This window comes from Seriola aureovittata, chromosome 16, assembly GCF_021018895.1.
Source record: "Seriola aureovittata isolate HTS-2021-v1 ecotype China chromosome 16, ASM2101889v1, whole genome shotgun sequence".
NCBI lineage: Eukaryota > Metazoa > Chordata > Actinopteri > Carangiformes > Carangidae > Seriola > Seriola aureovittata.
In genome coordinates, this window is record NC_079379.1 from 8,712,692 (window position 1) to 8,731,578 (window position 18,887).

At 42.7% G+C, this 18,887-nt stretch overlaps 1 protein-coding gene across 3 annotated transcripts in view; it reads left to right on the forward strand.

The window, feature by feature from the left end:
- Positions 1 to 18,887, forward strand: part of LOC130183408 (ephrin type-A receptor 7) — a 150,569-nt gene that overhangs the window by 118,551 nt on the left and 13,131 nt on the right. The window contains exons 7-11 of one of the 3 annotated variants that reach the window (XM_056398780.1): positions 3,370 to 3,682; positions 5,578 to 5,686; positions 11,988 to 12,116; positions 14,737 to 14,792; positions 18,678 to 18,803. In XM_056398780.1, coding sequence (XP_056254755.1) covers positions 3,370 to 3,682; positions 5,578 to 5,686; positions 11,988 to 12,116; positions 14,737 to 14,792; positions 18,678 to 18,803 — 733 coding nt within the window. The remainder of the gene's footprint in view (positions 1 to 3,369; positions 3,683 to 5,577; positions 5,687 to 11,987; positions 12,117 to 14,736; positions 14,793 to 18,677; positions 18,804 to 18,887) is intronic. The other 2 variants (XM_056398781.1, XM_056398782.1) reach the window with 2 other exon arrangements.

Here is an 18,887-nt window from a genome sequence, read left to right on the forward strand (position 1 = left end):
GTAAACCTGAATCCATATTACTGCGACATTCTCTTCTGCTTTTATGGATAACCATTGTGATTTCATCAGCCTTATCACGCTTATTTAACATAGCACTTAGTCAGATCGTGGCCGTCCCGTCAACAGTCATAGTCTTCACAGCAAATCTGTCATGCACGTAAACCACAGCTGTCACACTCACGCTTCTCCATTTTCAAACACCGCAATTTCTGCCAACGCCAGGTCTTTGTATTTCGCTGTGTCACTTTCTCACCCATATCACACTTCCCTCTCTTCTCTATGCTACACCGTATTTTACAAAGCCCTGATCCTTACTGCTCTACTCCCACATCTTTAGAAGGAAAAAAAAAAGGAAAGATTTAGAGGTGGGGTGGGTGAGGAAAGACCTGAGAGAAGAGAAAAGATAACAGGAGGTGTAGCACATTTCGAAAGAATGAGATGGCGGTCTGATAGCTGAGGGAGGGAAAAGGTTAGAGAGGGTATTAGGGACAGATGAGGGGGAGATGTCTTGATGATAAGACGCTTGCAAGAACACAGTGATAGAAAGAAATGAATGAAGTTGCTTCGTGAAACAAGGTGCAGAGGAAACGCAGGAGGGAAGTAGGGGAATGGAGAGAGTGTAAAGGATAGATGGATAATAACTGAGACTGAGATGAGCAAGTTGTTGAAAGGCCATGAAATGAAAAGGCAGTACAACCACACTCTGTCAAAGAGCCTTTGCTTATTCAGCTTTACTTATTCAGTGTATAGTCTTTTTCTTCCCTTTTTTTTTTAATCAAGATGCAGCTTTTACAGTCTGGGCCTACATACGTAGCACTGACTGATATCTCAAAAATTATTCATAACCCTTGAACATATGAGGCATTTAAAAGTGTTTTAATCTGGACCATAACACACTGTTGATGATAATACTGACTAATAATGGCAATGACTAATAATGATTAATTCACAGTTTATTCATAACTTGACATTAGAGCATGTCATCTCTGAGTGATGCTGCTGTTGTTTTACTCCCACCACCCTCCATGTTTCCTCTCCATCCTCCTCTGTTCATCTTTCCCATCTGCAACATACTAGTTCACATAGAAGCAGCCGCCTCTCTGCCTTTCTACTTGCCTTATCCTGTTCTCATGCAATACAACTCTTGTACATACAGTAGGGTCCAAAAGTCAGAGTCTGGACTCTTGGATCCCTTTTATACATGGCTAAAAGAAGGGTCTAGAGCCATGTTAGCATCTCTGTGAGGCTGTATTTACATGCTGTAGTTTATTAAAATAAATGCTAACATCAGCATGCTGACATGCTAACTGTACATTCAGGCCAAAAGCGATCTGACTGTCCTGCCACAGACGCTGTTGAAGTGTGAGGGTGCTCTAAATTTGATGACTTACTGTAGATTCAGCAAGTTTGTTGAGAGTGCTTGGTCTTGCAAACTGTATTTAAAGGGCCTGTGAAGCTAGTTAGCAAACAGGGACATGTCGGAGAGAACAAGGGAACCCCACCACCACAATTATCAAGTTCTCTTCTATTGAGCTTGAGAACAAGCAAGGCAAGGCAAATTTATTTGTATGGCACATTATCATACACAGAGGTCATTCAATGTGCTTAACAGAAATAAAAGAAGCATAAAAACTGTTCTCTACAGCGGAGCACTTCTACAATCCGATTGGTTGCCGCCCAACCACATCATTTAAGCAATATCACACGAGACGGAGTGATGATGTGCTGAACATCAACACGGCTGTGATTCAGTCAATCACAATCACAGCCGTTCTAACAGTTCTAAAAGCGCCATATTAGTTGAATAAGCAACAACAGGTTATGATTTGTTTGTCTATTTTAATCTTTTATGTGGCGACGACAACACAAATAGTTCTGCAACTGAACTGGTACTGGACTGTTGCTAAGCAACACAAACATTTTCCTGACCTGCACAGTGCACACCAGCTTGCTACTTTGTCTACCTCAGGTGTGCGCTGAAGTATCCAGGTTTCTTCCTCTCATCCTCTTCTGACGACCAGGCATCATTTAATTAAATCGTTATTTCTGGAAATATATTCATCTTTGCAACGATTGTTACAATCTAAGATAGATAACGGCCATTAATGTAACGCTGATTACTGGTTAATAGAACAGCTGTAAAGCAGAGTGATACATGTAGTTAAGAGTCCCAGTGCTGTTATACTATATATCAGCACTCATTGAATGCCTCTTGTCCAGTCAAATTACTTGGTCGGAACTAACTGTTGTATAAAACTCATTACCATAAAGTTGCCTGAACTTTTTCTGATGCCCACACCGCCCAAGACGCGCTGCCAACGGGCCTGCTGCTGCTTCCTGCCAAGAAATCGCTGGCTCACATAGAAAATTGGTGAGAATTTCACTTTGACATTCTCACCGTTTTCTGTCTAAATGTCCAATAACTAATTGTAATGCTAATTTAACCTGAGTCTGTAAACTATAACCACCGATGTCAACCCCGATTGATCACCACAATCATTAGGATTCACCCTCTGGACTTCGTGGGCTTCTGTATAAAAAATTTCATGGCAATATTTCACTGGTGTGTGGCTAAAAAGCAATAAAGATCACACATAAAACACATGCAGCTCCAAATCCTCACAACCACATGCAAAGTAGCGTTGTGCAAAAATGGACACATGGAAACATACTCAACTCACTTTGCCACGATTATATCTTTGTACCATTGCATGGAAATCAGGTTTATCATAAAAGCTGTGAAACAAGCTCAGCTTTAATTGGTGTGGTCTTGTTGACATGCAGAGGAAAGACATTCTAAGATCCAATAAAAGAGTATTTGTTGAAAAAAAAAAGGCAGAGATGGGAAATTGAATGCAGCGAACAGGCAAAAACAAACAGACAACAAGAGAAGTAATTATGGTACGGTGTGTGTCACCTACCCTCTGCCCCCACCGTGCCCACTTGTGCAGGGTGTATCTCATTCCCCCAAGGGGGAGAAACAGATGTGATTTATTTTCTTAAGACCTCTCTAATGAATAGAGTCATTCTTTTATTACTGTCTGGATTTTTCATTATTGATTTCCAAAGCACAGAGAGATAGTAATTTATTGAAAGCAGGTGAAAGAAGCCTGACTCCTAAACTTGGCCTGGACTCTTTGAAACTTCTTTGGAATACTGTTCCTCTCTCTCAATAAATGAAACATCACCTAAAGCCCTTGATTTGGTTAAAAAAGAATTAGTCTCACACGTCCCCCAGCATTACAAACTGTGTCTGGGAGAGGAACAAGGAGTCTCGCAAATGGATTCCACCTACTCGTCTCACTCCTCCTCCTGTGTTCTCCCTGTCTTTGTTTTCTCTGTCTCTCACTTCACTTTCTGTCTCCGCAGGAACAAAAGGATCAGAGTTATTCCACTGTGAAGACCGCCGCCACGCGGATCAGTGTCAACAACCTCAAACCTGGCACCACATATGTCTTCCTCATCCGCCCGTTCTCCACGCCAGCCTCCTCCTCATCCCTGTCCTCCTCCCCGCTCTCATCCTCCTCGTCTTCCTCATCCTCTGCCTCCTCTTCCACTTCCTCCACCTCATCTTCCTCTTCTTCATCATCCTCATCTTCGTCATCCTCCTCCTCCTCCTCGCCGCCGCCCATCGACTACGGAGCGTACAGCGCTCCCCTGGAGCTTCAGACACTTGGCGAGTGTAAGTAGCCGTTTTACGCCTCCTCCTCTTCTTCTCCTCACTTTCCCTCCTTTCTGCTCACCCCCTCCTCTCAGCACCGCCAGGCAGATTGGGATAGGGGGTTTGTGTAGGCACCTGGCCAGCCCACACAATGAGGCGTGTTGCTAGTGTGAGGGAGATAGGGAGAGACAGTGAAGGGGATTTGACTGTGTCTGAGATTATGTGTGAAGATTTGAGATTTTACCAGTAAGCTGTGAAACTGTTCTTCTTTGTGCAAGTTGATACTGTGTCCCTCGGGCCACCTCAGGGTCTGGTTGGGACTCGTTTGTGTGTCTTTGTGCATTTCATGCCTTGTACTTGTCATGAATTCTTTGGTTTGAACTTTTTATAAACACGGAAAAGGGATTTGTTGAGCATTCATAATCTTATAGCACTGAGCACCTTCACACCATTTACACAGATTAACTCGCGTGAGAGCTGCCCTGCACAACCACTATCTTCTAAAGTTGGCCCAAGACCAGCTACTAGATCATTTATTTCTTTTTAAGCAGAGGGCGTTGCATGCTTCTTTGGTGAGAGGTCTTAGTTGAACAGTAACTTTTTGGATGATACATATTCAGTTCTCTACATTTGCTTCAGGCTAGACCAAGTGTCAAATAAAAGACGACCTGATACTCTTACAAGGCATCACCACAGCTACCTCTAGTGGTCGTGTAAGAGATGCAGGCAAAGACATTTTTAAACAATATTAAAAATACATCATCATCAACCCTAATCACCTGATCATGGCATTCACCAATTGTCAGTTGAATAATACATCAAAGCTGGGGTAGGTAAAAAAATAAATAAATAAAGATGCCAGAATTTGAAAATCCTCACAGCCGTAAGCCTTTGGCTGCAGTTAGCGAAATTCAACTGGCACATGTGTCATGAGCCACATTTTTCTAAACCCTGAAAACGGAAAACGGTCTTTGTCCTCAGACATCTTGAACTACAATATGCTGCGAGGTGGTTATAGAATTTTTGCCCATTAAAGCAGAAAAGTAACCGCCTTCCCCAGCTTTAAGCGAGTTTAAGTATTTGTAGGTTGATTGTAAGCAAATAGTTGGCAGGTGCACAGCAACAATAAAGAGGGGAAAAACTTTACGAGCTCACGTTCACATTTTGATATATAATCTTTGGTGAGTGTTTCCATTGTGATGCTGAAGATTACTGTTCATACGTGTCAAGATGATTACTGGCTAGTGCATTGTCTGCTGCGTCTCAGGATATTGTCAACTTCTGTTAAGGTAACCTTGGAAACAGCAGTTGACAGAACAATCACTGCTTCTGATAAAAGTGCAGATGATTACAAGTCTCAACTAGCAAACTGGCATCTGAGAAGGAAGGTAATGTAATGCGACTGAAAGCTCTCCAACAGCTACTAAATGGACCTTTAGATGAGATTGTTTCATCAATGACTGCAATTCTGATTCACTGCTACAATCAGTTTCACCACAACAACAAGAAGAAGGAAAATATATTGTGTGTAATGGCAACACAAGGTGTCATATTATTTGTGTTCCTTTGAGTCATTTTAAGTGAAGCATACGGTTTGTAAATGTTTGGTACAGTGTAATGTTGGTGGGTGAAGTGAGAATATCAATGATGGGAAGGTTGTGAATTTCTGAAACAGGAAAATGTCAGTTTACCCTCCACTCTTACCAAATTAATTTGTCCTTTAAGGTCATCGCCTTGTTATTTGCTCTCATCTCCTGTTCTTGTTCACACTTCAAATACTGTAATTGAATTTATGTGCGCTGCATGCCGGTGTGTTAAAGCGTGTGACGATGAGTCTGTACAGTGGATAAATACCGCTGTGATTTTTTTTTTTGCCGAGTGCACTCGGTGTAACTAGTGTGTCTTGTCATTTCCAGTGGCACTGGCGTCCAGTGAACAGAACCCAGTGGTGATCATTGTCGTCGTGTCCGTTGCCGCCCTCATCATGCTGCTCTCCATGGGAGTCGGACTGCTCATCTGGAGGAGGTAGATATGAACACACCGATGGAAACGCACATGCAAATAATTAATTCACTGCTTCCTGTGGCTCATTCTGTCATTCCCAGATTTTAATACCTTTAGCGTGCTGCACAAACACAAGCTGTCATGCTCATGTGGACAAATACTCGCTGCTCCATTATAATCCAGATTACAGTAATCCAGTGATAGGAGGAGTTCCTCTATTAAAGGAAAGTGCAGTGACGGCGAGCGAATGGTTGAAATTACAGGATCACCTTTCACCCCCAACACAGTTTCATATGCAACATAAAGAAGTCGGCTTGATAATGGTGCTGTCTGCACTCAGAGGAAAATGTTGGCAGGGTCAAAGCCTCTTTTGATTTTTTTTTTTTTTTTTTTGGAGGGGAGCTCATAGTTCTTTGCCAGAGTGAACAGGGAAACATTTTTTCACCAGATTTTCCAGTAAAGATCTAAAGATGAGTAAAGATAGCTGGTGGCAAATTGATAGATTCACAGGTGACCACACTGACTTTCTGCACCGGTGCCGTGTCCTTTTTTATTTTTTTTACCCACTGCTCAGTCCTCATATAAAAAAAATTCTTTCAATCTAGAGAATTTTGTGTCGGTAGGAACAGAGCAATCAGACTCCAGCAGTTGGGATGGGTACCGAGCCCCGGTATTGAACGGGCCCCAGGGCTACATTATTCAAGACCACAGTATCAAAAAGCTCCGAGCTTAATGGTTCTGCTATCGGTACTGGGGCTGGATAAACATTAACTTGCACATTTATTTCACCAAATATCCGTCTATGTATGATAGATTTTCACTATTCTCACAGAAGACAACAGATCTGTCTCTCTGTCTCTGCCTGCCTGCTGTTTGTGTGAGCGGAGGGCAGGGGGCGGGGCTGTTGTTCCAGCTACACACACACACACACACACACACACATACACCAGACAGTGCAGCGCAGACACCAACTCAAGCTCGCAGCCTACCTTTATACATAACGATGGCGGAGAGAACCAAACGGTCCAAAGTGTGGCTCTACTTTACCAGAGTGGATGAAAACACAGCCCGTTGTCACAAGTGTGACAAATGTTTTGTTTGTTCAAGTTTTTTTTCTTCCTCAAAAAGTAGCGATAAGAGTACCGTTAAAGTACCGGATCCATAAGCAGTATCGGTAAGAGTAGTAGTAACTGTAAAATCTTAACGATACCCATCCCTGTCCAGCAGTCAGTGTGAGAAGCTTTGTTTCTCTCTCTCAAAGTCAGGTACACACCTTGGCCAAAATACTGTGTCAGTTTGGGTTCATTTGAAAATTAAAGTGTGTGAATTTTGCTGTGGCCCTTAATTCTTAAAATTAATTGACGCAAGCCTGTATCAGCTATGATAGGTTGATTTTCAAAACAGTTTTAGCACACTTCCCTGAACCATTAAATTGGTTTTTAGAGTCTCAAGCGATTAGTGGACATTGCTGCATGTTTTCCAGCAATTACAGAATTGATGTTACAGTAGTCAGTAACTTTTGTCAGTTTTCACATAAATGAGTTTGAAGTTTATGATATTACTAAACTACTAAAGTCCTACAAAGTCGAACAATCAAGTGAACAACCGCTCGGTACACTCCGTATTTCTGCTTAAAGGCGTTTTAATGTGTGTTTTATTGTCTTGTTTGTTGCTCTGTCCGTAACTTGCCATATACCTACTCAGATGTTTTATTCAGCTGAGCTGATAAATGGGAGGGGTAGTGCACTTCTGCTCGCCGTTCCAACCACTTTGCTCTTTGACTCCTGTCCAGTTCTATATTCTGCCAGCTCGCCTCACACACGTCCACTCAGAAACACATACACACACACACACACACACACACGCGCACACATAACTCATACCATACGGCACATCACACATGCAGGCAAATGAAGAAGAAGCACATATCTACTCCCACACAATTAACACTCATGCACACATGGCCAGAAACACAATTGTTTTTTGTTTTTTTTAACAATTCCATTTGGCTGGTATTCAACTGATGTCTGTCCAGGGAGACTTTCGGATTCACTGTGGAAGCATTTGTCTGCATAGATTGCGTGCATTCTCTCTTGCTTTCCTCTATACACACGCACGCGCACACACGCGCACACGCACACACACACACACACACACACACACACACACACACACACACACACACACACACACACACATCAGTGCCACCTCTCAGCCAGATAAAGTAAAACATTCCTTTCCCACAGGTAGGCGTACCTAAAGAGGGGATTGTGATAGAGAGACCACCAGACCAATTCCAGATACACTCTAACAGCGCAATGATGGAGCCAATCAGGTGTAGAAATGAGTTCTGTTCATTCACAGCAGCACCACGCAAGCCGCATGCTGTCAGTCAACCGCCTATAAAGGAATAGATGGGAATAGATGAACAAAGACCACGTGAAGGCAACAGCAAAACACAGAATGTGCAAAAAACCTGCTTACTCTCAGTACACACACACACACACACATAAGTATTTAAATACATTCTCGCTTTGAGAAACGGCAGCATCATCCCCTCGTGCACGGTAGCGAATAATTATTCTTATCTTTCCCTCCTTTATTTCCATCACTGCGTTCATTGCAAGTGGTCTCCATTGTTCATCACTGCTGGACCATTAACTTGCTCTTTATGTTTTGCATAGAAACAAAGAGAGAATGGCTTGATGCCTCAATTACTATGCTCTCATGTTTGCAAAGACAGCCAGCTCTCGGCTGCAGGGTCTCAGTTACATCGATATGCCTGCTCACACAGACACATGCAAATGAGTCCCGCTGCACACACATGAAGGCACGGACACAGGCGGTCGCACGCACTTAAGGCACGCATTTCCATTTATGGATACGCACTGGGATGCTTTGCACAGTCCTCGAGCCCACTTCATCAGGAAATCTGGCTTCATTTCTCACTTTTAATGTAAAGTATGTGTCAGCAGCTGTAAAATGTGGGTATGGGTTTTTTTTTTGTTGTTGTTGCTGGTTTTTTTTTACCTATTCTGTTCCTGTCGCTATTAGAGTCCTGAAAACATACAGAGCTAGTGATGAGATGAAGCATGTGTCGACCTGCCCGCACAGCAACAGGAAGCGACATGGTCCAATTTCCAGTATCTTTATAATGCTGAGTGAACTGATTAACCCTTCAGTTGAACAACAGAAAATAAATCAGCAACAATTCTGATGATCGATCGATCTTTTAAGCAAAATTGGTAAAAATCTAGAGGTTCCAGCTGCATAAATGCCAAAGTAAATGTTTTTTTTTTTTTAAACTGTTCTTTGATAGTAAATCGAATATGTTTGGGTTTTGGATTGTTGGTCGGATTAAACAAGACATTTGGAGACATTACTTAGGACTCTAACAAAACCTCAGTAATTATTCTCATCTTGGCCTCTGTGACAGTAACACTCAAGAAAAAGACATCACATCATCAAACAAGAGTTGCAGAATCTTAAAACACATTTCCTAGTGAGCCACAGCTTGATATTTTGGCTCTTCAGGTTAAAAGTGACAGTGACGTACTTGGAAAATGATTCAGTCGGAATAATGTAGGGAATAAAAATGGACTGATGGGACCAAAAGGAGAAATGAGTACTTTGTATTTTCCTCTCTTTTAAACTTTATCTTGACACTGTATCCCATCGTGTGTCCACACATACACGCCCACATGCACACACACACACACATACACACAGAGTCCATTGGTGCCTGACAGAGTTTGATAGAGCCAGAGTTCCAGGGCATTGCCCAGACATTCTCCAGGAAGCCCAGGCTTGACTGGTCAGTGCAGTGGGATTGTTTACCCTTCACCGGCCACACCAGCATGCATGTGTGTGTCTTGATGATTGAGTGTGTGCATGCGTGTGTGCGTGTCTATGTCCGGTGAGTGAGTTACAAGTTATCTGGAGCAGGAGATGGAGAGGAGATCAAGAAGAAAGGAAGAGGCGGGAATTAAAGCAGAGGGTCATTTCATAGGGCCACTGACTCTTGGCGACACAGTGACAGAAAGTGGGATTCGAAGGGGGGAAAAGAATGAGAGGAGGGAGAGACGGGTAGGCCAAGAGAAAAGGTCTCCAGCACAGTGGTGTAGTTTCCTGTGTCTTGTACAGATCAGTGCTTCCGTGTCTCAGAAAGCCCCCCCACCATCAGACGCAGACATCCTCCATATTAAATGTGAAAGTTGCCATTCCAAAGGGCTCTGTATCAGTTTGGGAAATATGTTCCCATTTATTATTCATCATTTACAGGTGAATAAATCATGAATTTGTTTCTAAGTTTGGACCTGTTAATATTCTTAACCCAAACCTAGAACTATAATATTTTGCCTTTGTGCAGGAGAGGCTGTAGATTAAAAGAAACAAACATGCACCGTGGGGGAAATGCTTCTTTAGTGGGCAGGAATCACTCTATTTTCAAGAAGCAGCACTCAGCAGTGCAAGAAAACAAATGTATCACCGTTCTGAATCTCATAAACTAGAGTCACACTAATGGATAAAACCTATTATGGATAAAAGTGAAAGTGGCTTTATGAAATTCCCTAATTTTCCATGTATTTCGCCCCACATAAGTCTCTTCTGGCCTAATTCGTCTCTGCCTCACTTTACCTGTCAGCTCCTCTTCCTGCTCTCCCACCCATTATTCATGTTATTTCCATAACTGCACTTTATTTTAGAAGAGAATTCAGGTATGGAGAGGATAGAGTCTGCAGTGAATGGGCTTCATTTACATGACATCCCTTCCCTTTTCTTTTTTTTTTTTTCTCAAAGTTCACTCCTGAAAACATGAGCGAGGGGGCAAAAGTGTGAATGTGCTGCACATAAGAAGAGTAAGGTTAGAGCTAATTTTGTCTGCCCAAATCATGCTGACAACTGCAATTACTATGATGTCATCTAAGGAAAACATGCTAATTCTTACAAAAAAATTTATTTTTCCCAAATATCCTCCACAAACATACTGAGCTGTAATGAGTTAGTGTACAAATCAGTTACAAAGTTTTGTGCCTTGAGAGGATACTTCACCTTGCACGGTTCCCGTTTAAAGATGGGTTCCATAGGAAATATATCACAAAATACCACAATGTCTTCTGATGTTTCTGCGTCCCAGTGCCGTTCTCCATGCTAAGATGGTGTGTAGCCAATGAATAAAAAATAAAATAAAATAAAAATAAAAACTATGATTAGATAATAAGTACATAAAAAAACATACAAAAATGAACGTTTGCCCAGTTAGCCATTAAGTCAGTTTAAAGGATAAGTTAGATATTATATATTAATATTTTATATTTTCTTATTGACAACAAATCCCATTAAAAGACCAAAACCCAACAATGAATTGATCCTAACAGATACAGGTACGCAGTCAAAGCTTGACATAACTTATTCCTCTGTGCCATAAAGATCCATTGTTTTCCAAAAACTACTAAAAACACATCAAGTGAGCCACATTCACAGCAGCAAGTAGTGCCAAGCAAACGCAGTATTTTCTCAGAACTAGAGTTCCCAGCTGTTTCAGGAAATCATTACGTTTCTTTTTGCTTTTAAACTAAAGTATATATTTTGGCCCCCTGTATGAAATTTACACCTTCAGTCGCAGGGAGTGGGCTTGGAGCAGAGAGCCACAGACGGGCGAGGACAGTTGGAAAGTGTAAAGACACAGGACTGATGCATTTGTTGGATTTTACTTCTGATTTGTTGACAGTAACGACGACATAGAATAAGACTGATTTCATCCTTTAACTTTTTCCCAAGACTTTGCGATGCGTAAAGATAGATATTGAGAAAGTGTTACTTTTTTATATATTCATTACATCCATGCTTTTGAAAAAAAGAAATGCGCTTTGAAAAATCTGTAAATGACAAAACTGAGATGAAAATTTGTGCCAAAATCAACATTTGTTAAGAACCAGTTGACAGTGACAGAATTTGGCCAGGATCTTCAGTGTTTTGACATCCACACGTTCCCTTCTGCCATCTGGTTCCTCAGAAGTGTGAAATTTCAGTCCAGAATTATAGTCAAAAGTATTAAATTGGGACCAATTTTTTTTTAGGGGAAAAAAGCATATATGTTTTCATAGTAAAATCATGTATGACTATTTCATCATTTTTTGCATGTTTTTTTGGCCGCGTCCACCGTAGTCTAATGATTCCAGTGATTAAATTTGAGAGAAAGGAATCAATCAATCAAACTTTGTGTTGACTGATCTTTTTTTTTAAAGTAATTAAAAAAAAAAAAAAAAAGAGTCAGGATTGACATTGGCACTCCCCCCTCCCCCCCCTGTTTTCTTCCCAGCAGTGTCTGCTCGAGCTCCTCCAATGTAACTCCTGCTAGTGTGGTGCTGCTCTCGACCTCCTTCTCCACTCTTCCTCCTCCTCCTCCTCTTCTTTCTCCTCTTCCTCCCTTCACACAGCTGATGCCCAGGTACACTGGCATGTCTGCACTTCCCTCCTCCTCCTGCTCCTCAGCCCTGCTTATTCTTTTTTTTTTTTCCCCCCGTAGTTTCTTTCTTCTTTCATTTCCCCAGTGGTCTTGCCATCTCTTCCCTCCTTCTGTGGTTTCTTTTCTCCTTTCTCCAGCTTCTCTCATACCAAGAGAATGATAATAAGCCAAAAACCATGTCGCTCTTTTTTTTCTTCCATTCTTGTCAAGCTGTTTGGCCCAATTCCATTTTATACCCTCAGTACTGCACTCTGCCACGAAACCAGATGAACTTAAAAATGTGATGGAGACTGTTACTGTTGAGTTCATACCCGAACAGAAGCCATTCACCAAAAAGAACTACTTTGCATCTGCTATTTCATTTTTGTCACATCTGTGACATTTCAAGAGGTAATGGAAATGGTATCAAGTCATGGGACTTTGCCTTCATGCAGCCCTGCCAATTATCCTTCCTCTTCCTTATTTCCTCTCTCCAAGGCTTACTCGCCCCCTCGTCTCCTTGCTTCCTTCATATCACTCGACTTGTCCCCTTAAATCTGTTATTTCCGTGCATCTGCTTGCTGTTTTTGCTCATTTGCCTCTTGTCAGTCCCGTAACTCATCCTGCGGTATATGTCTCAGCTGCAGTTTTCCATCACTGCCTTTGCTTCCTTAATCTGTAGCATCCGTTCTCATCCTGCACTCCTCCCTACCATCCTTGCCTCTTCCTCTGCCCCTAGCCGTGTACTTTATGGGCTGTGCTGTGCACCTCTTGAACTGTTTCTCCTTCCTTGCATACCCTTCTGCCCAATTATCCTCTTACTCGTAACCTCTTATTTTCTTGTCACTTCCTCTGCCTCCTCATCTGCCCGACTTCCTTTACATTTTCTCCTCAGTGATTTATCTCCCGCTTTGCCCTCATCCCCTTGCCATGTTCCCCATTTGCTCCGTTACCTCTCCTTTCCCCCTTCACGTCTATTGCATCTTGTTTCTTTTGGTACCGTCGTGCCCTCCATCCAAATCTCCCTCCCGTTCTCTCCCCCTCGCTCCCTATCCGCTGTGCTCCCTTATCTATTAATTCTTGTCTCCTCTCCCCTGTCTGGTATCTCCTGCCCTTAGGAGCTGTTGCTGCATGTGTCTGCTGGTGTCTTTTGACAGACAGGGCCCTGACCTTGTCTCAGACCCTGCTGCTGCACAGGCTGAGGGATGTGTCAGCCTGCACCCTCCGTTACGTCTCCTCGCGCGAACACTCACAGGGACGTGCGCATGCAAAATAACATAGTCCCGTAAACGCATGCACGCGGCGTCAAATGCCACGCATAAATATTCAGCCGTGCGTACATGTAAAGAAGCGAACACGAGCTCCAACACACACACACCTGAAACATAAGTCCATCAGGCTCTCTGTGAACCCCCTCACGGCTGTTAGTGGGTTCTGTGTGAAGTGCTGATGTGTTTTGACATTCAAATTAACACATGGCTCACCGAGCAGATATATTTCACTCAGACACACAAATGCACCACACACACCCAGGTCTACAGATACCTGCAACATTGATTTTTTTATGTACACAATTGTGCACCTCAAGTCATTTGACACTGCAATTGTAGCTTCTTTGTCAGACTGGCCGTGTCTATTTTTGTTGAAAACCTGACAACCAGCCACTGTAATTATGTTCCGTGATCATTTGTCAATATGATGCCTGCAGATATAAACGCACGTGTATCATACAGGTGAAAAAACCTAGAGTTTATTAACTAAAAACATGAAAAGAGTTCTTCAGAATGTAGCGGGGGGGGGGGACCTTATATACTGTATATCCAGGTCACATTCAGAACATATTCTATCAGCAACCTGTTTGTTAAAAGAATCTCAGATGTAGTATAGATTTTACCATCAAGACTTTCTTCAATTCCTCGGTTGTATCCCTCTTGTCTTCTTTTTTCCTCCATCTTTCTAATCCAAGTCAGCACGCAGCTGGTCATCCAGAATGTCTGCTCATCACTTGTTAATCTGTCACTTACAGTGTGTGTGCGTGTGTCCCTGTGTGTTTTTGTGGATTGCGCGAGTGTGAGTGTAAAGTGCCAAGTTTTCCTCTAAGCCGAAAAGCCATCAGCAGTCAGATCATAGAGAGCTCTCTCCTCTCTAGACCCCCTGCGGTGGAGAGGGATGAGAGATAACTGTGTGTGCACATACGTGTGGAAAGTACACTGGCCTGTGTGTTGTGCGTGTGTGTGTGTGTGCGCTCAACTCTTTTCATAAAAAAAAAAAAAAAACTCCCATCAGGGTGAAACAACAATAGCGTATCCATTTCAGGCTGATCATTGTGTGTCTGTGACTCGCTCAGTCAAATCAGGCAGGATTTCTACTTATTCAGCCTCAGATTTTTCTGTTGCTCATCAGTGCCATCGCATCAGGGGTCTTTCTGAACGCCTCCTCTCCGTATCCCCTCCATTTCCACTATCAATACTCCTGTCTTCGCTCGTCTCATCTCACAGTTATTGCACACACTATACAATCTATTACGTTGCAAGATAAACAGGGTGTGATGCTTGTATTTGTTTGTGTCTGCTCAGCTGGGATAAAAACACTGTCTGATGCCGGTCTTTGTTTCCCTTTGTAGACAATGCGGCTACAGCAAAGCTTCTCAAGAGGGAGACGAGGAACTTTACTTCCAGTGTAAGTGACAACGGTGATCACTTTATTTCATCGTGTGTGTGTGTGTGTGTGTGTGTGTGTGTGTGTGTGTGTGTGTTCAGACTTTGCGGAGAGGGGGTGGGGATCCATCAATACATGCTTTGTCTTTCCTTTTCCATGTGCTGGAATGCATGTGAACACACACATGCCTGTGCATCACAGATGAGGTAGTGCCACGGCATTAATTCTTAATTCTGAGTGCATGCTTAGCCAACTCTGAGCACCCTGACTCACTCCATTAGGTGGTGTGTGTGCGGCTGAGTTTGATGGGGAGAGATTGAAATCAGGAGGAGGGGAAAGATAAAGACCCGGAGATGCGGGCTGTAAAGGGTGGGAGGGGGGAGGGAGGAGGGAAAGGGGGGATAAAAGCTCCAGAAAAAGGCAGGCAGCAGCATCAACAGCGGCGACGGCTGATTGCGCTCCCAAAACAGGACGTTAAATGTTGTTGTTGTTGCTGCATATGATGTTGAACAAGGTTGTAAATGCTGTTTTTTTTAAACTCTGCTCACAAAGCTCTCAATAGGCTTTTTGTTTGGCAGTGACAGAATGGAAGTAGTTTGACATATCTCTCCCTGTTTGTGTGAGAGAGTGTGAGCCAACGCTTTGCTAATATGGTGGATGCATGTGTGTTTTGAGCGTTTCCTTGTGTGTGTGTGTGTGTGTGTGTGTGTGTGTGTGTGTGTGTGTGTGTGTGTGTGTGTGTGTGTACACAATTTTGTGAATTCAGCGTGTGTGTGTGTGTTCGTTTGTGGGGGTGGGTGTGCGTGTGTGCGTGCTCATTTGCGTTGTTTAATCTCCCAGCATGCTGAGCCCTCTGGAGAGGTTTGGAGCACTATGCCTGATGAATAATGAGCCGAAGCCATGCGGCTGGGAATTAAATCTGCCCAAACAAAGACATGCCAACAGATGACAAGCACGCAATACACACACATACAAACACACACACACACACACATTTTTGGCCTGCTTTTCAAACACTCACACCTTTCTCTGTAGATCATGGACACTGGCATAGACAGGCACAAAGACGTTTTTTTTGTTCTCTTTATCAACACACGCTCTTGAGTCCACTTCCTGTTCCGTCACTGCAGACCCAGTACAATACGCTCTCATTGTGCTGCATGGTCTGCCTTGTCCGAGAACAAAAAGTGTGTTTCATATAATGCCTTTTTTTTTTTTTCCTCTCCTCCCATCTGTTCATCCTCCAAACTCTTAAGACACATTCCCCTGCCCTGTGTTAACGCAGGAGGACAAGGGAAGAGAGAGAAAGTGAATAAATGAGTGTGTGAGTAATAAAGTAGAGGGAAATGGAGGGGAAATGAGTTGTGTGAAGGGCGTAGTATGAGAAGAGTGTGAAGAGGTGAGTCGGCAGAGACAGAAAGACTCATCATAAGTGACACTGCTCAGGACATTAGTTTTTTGTTGGAGTATGTGACCTAGAAACATGCAAAGGGGGGGATAGGAGGAAAGGATCAAGACTCATCTACAATCTCCATTAATTGACCAGTTTTAGATAGCAGCCAGAGTCTGATTGCATGTAGGAGAGAGACAAAGAGAGAAGGTGTCCAGGGAAATGAAGGGAGGAAGACGGTAAGTAAGGCATGATGCACAGTTTGTGGCCTTTTGTCTAGGATGAACATATCTGGGGCTGAGTGTACTCACTCTGTGGTCCACTGAAGATTACGCAGCCAAGTGAGAACATGCTTCAGTTTCCCCTCAATCGCTCATGGCCGTGACACAGTTAACCCTGAAACTAATCACCCACAGAGCTAGTGAGGCGCACATACGTGTGTGTCATGTGTTTGCAGCCGTTTTCAGCCTATATTGTTCATTTAACGTGGCATGTGAGCACCCCCCTCTGTGTGTGTGTGTGTGTGTGTGTACGTGTGTACGTGTGTACGTGTGTACTGTACAGCTGGTTTTAAGCTGCAACAGTGAGTTTGAGAAACCCTATTTGACAGAAAAGAATTCGATCCTCCACTCAGCCCTGGCCTTGAATAGAAAAGGTTTCATTTGCTTCATAATTGGACTTTTGGCTTTATTTATGTATGTGTGCGTGTGCGTGCATGTGTGTGTCTGTTGGATCAATAAGCCGTTATGAGGCAGCCAGTATAGGATCCTTCAGGTCGATCCGGAGCTGTAATCACATTTCAGAGCCTCGGCCCAGCTTTTGGGAAAACCACCAGGCATTTTCCAGGAAGATCAGCCATAACATGTCGTACCAAGGGTCAAAGGTCATCTAATTGAAAACTAAACCTGATTGCTTAATAGTTATTGGCTATCTGCTGGCTAGTTTATTTGCTAGTTGTTAGTGTTCAGTAAATACAATAGGCAGTTGATAAAAGAAAAACAAGTGGCGCGCTGAGAGTGTTTTTGTTGTTGTTTGTGCTGTGTACAGTCAAACAGTTGGGGTCAGTACCACTTGCAGTTCTAAATGTCAGCGTCAATTCCCAATTGTTGCGTCTCATTAATGTCACAGTAGTGATTTTGTAGAGGTCCTGAAATGAGGGAAGGTAATCACAGCCACATTTTTCATTTATGGATTGAACAGAGCAAAAGAAAAAATATTCATTTATTTTGAATTTAGACCATTTTCACTGATATTACACCCAGTTGTTGTTTGATAACAAGTTGTGTAGCTGACAATATATCACTTTTATACATAGTAGGTTATTTATCAAATGTCATATTGTGTTTTGAGGACATATAATCATATTATTTTTAGATATTTTTTCTTGCTGATGTTCCAAAGCTGTCATTTTTTTTTTGCGAGGCTGGTACACAAACTCTAACACTAACATCAAAGCAGCAAGCCAACTACAAGTGCCGGGGCACTTTAAGGTTCCTCTGCCTCAGCATTTTACTGTCTATTATGCCCTGTCCCAGTTTCTGACTGAAGACTATATTGTGTTTGTGCGTGTATGTTATTTTTGCATGTGTGTGTGTGTGTGTGTGTGTGTGTGTGTGTGTGTGTGTGTGTGTGTGTGTGTGTTAGTGAGATAACATTTTGAGGCAAGACAAAAAGCCTGGTGCAAGAGCCTTGTGATCTGACTAAAGCCTTGTGGAGGGAACCCGAAGTCGGATTTGAGGAGTCGGAGCCTTTGATCTCGGTTTGTCTCTCTCTCTGCCTTTGGAGTTCGCAAGGTCAAAACAAACAAAAACGGAGAATTAGACAAGTTATGAATACATAAACAGAAGCATTTTGTGTCTCTTTCAAAGGAAAAAAAAAAACCAACTAAAACTCATCCTAAACAGTTAGAATCAAAATCAGCATTTTGCAAAGTATTTAAGGGCTATGTTTGGTTATTATAAACACAGATAAAGATTTCAAACTCAGATATTTACTTATAGTGGAGTTTGATGGTAGAAAATGTTTCAGCTATCTCCGACATCAATGGTAAAAACTTGGGTATTGATTTCAGTCTCCGGATCAGAGAGCAAAGGCTTCTTCCTAGACACATCATTTTGGTCTAATGTTGAACAATCACAGAGAGAGAAATTCTTTGTTGAAGCAGGCAGAGTTACCAATTTCTCCACTGACTGCAGCCCCAGTGGAGCACAAACCGAAGCGAATGCGTAGCTTTGTGCTGAGAGAGGGTACCACTGGGGCCACGCACATATATATATGCTAACAAAACAGTTGTTAGCTGTATTTATTTGCCCGTAGGGTTTAATGATATCTGAATCTGAGAGTCGTTCTTTTATCTATTTATTTTTGGTATTGTGGATATTTTGCTGCTGGGGAACCCAGTCTTTTATCATGTTTCTTTATAGTGACAGGCACCTGGACCATAAATTACATGACAAGTCTCTGTTTTGTGAAGGTTGTCTTATATTGTGTGTTCCTGTGTGTCTGTACCACTCCAGTTAAGATCCCAACACGGAGGACCTACATTGACCCAGAGACCTGTGAGGACCTGCTGCAGGCCGTACACGCCTTTGCCAAGGAACTGGACAACTCCAGCATCAAGATAGAGAGAATTGTGCACACAGGTACAGGATTATACAAAGCAAGACTGCTGCACTTCGCAAACTCTTTAAAGCCGCAGTTTTCCAGTATTTGGGGTTGCATACCTT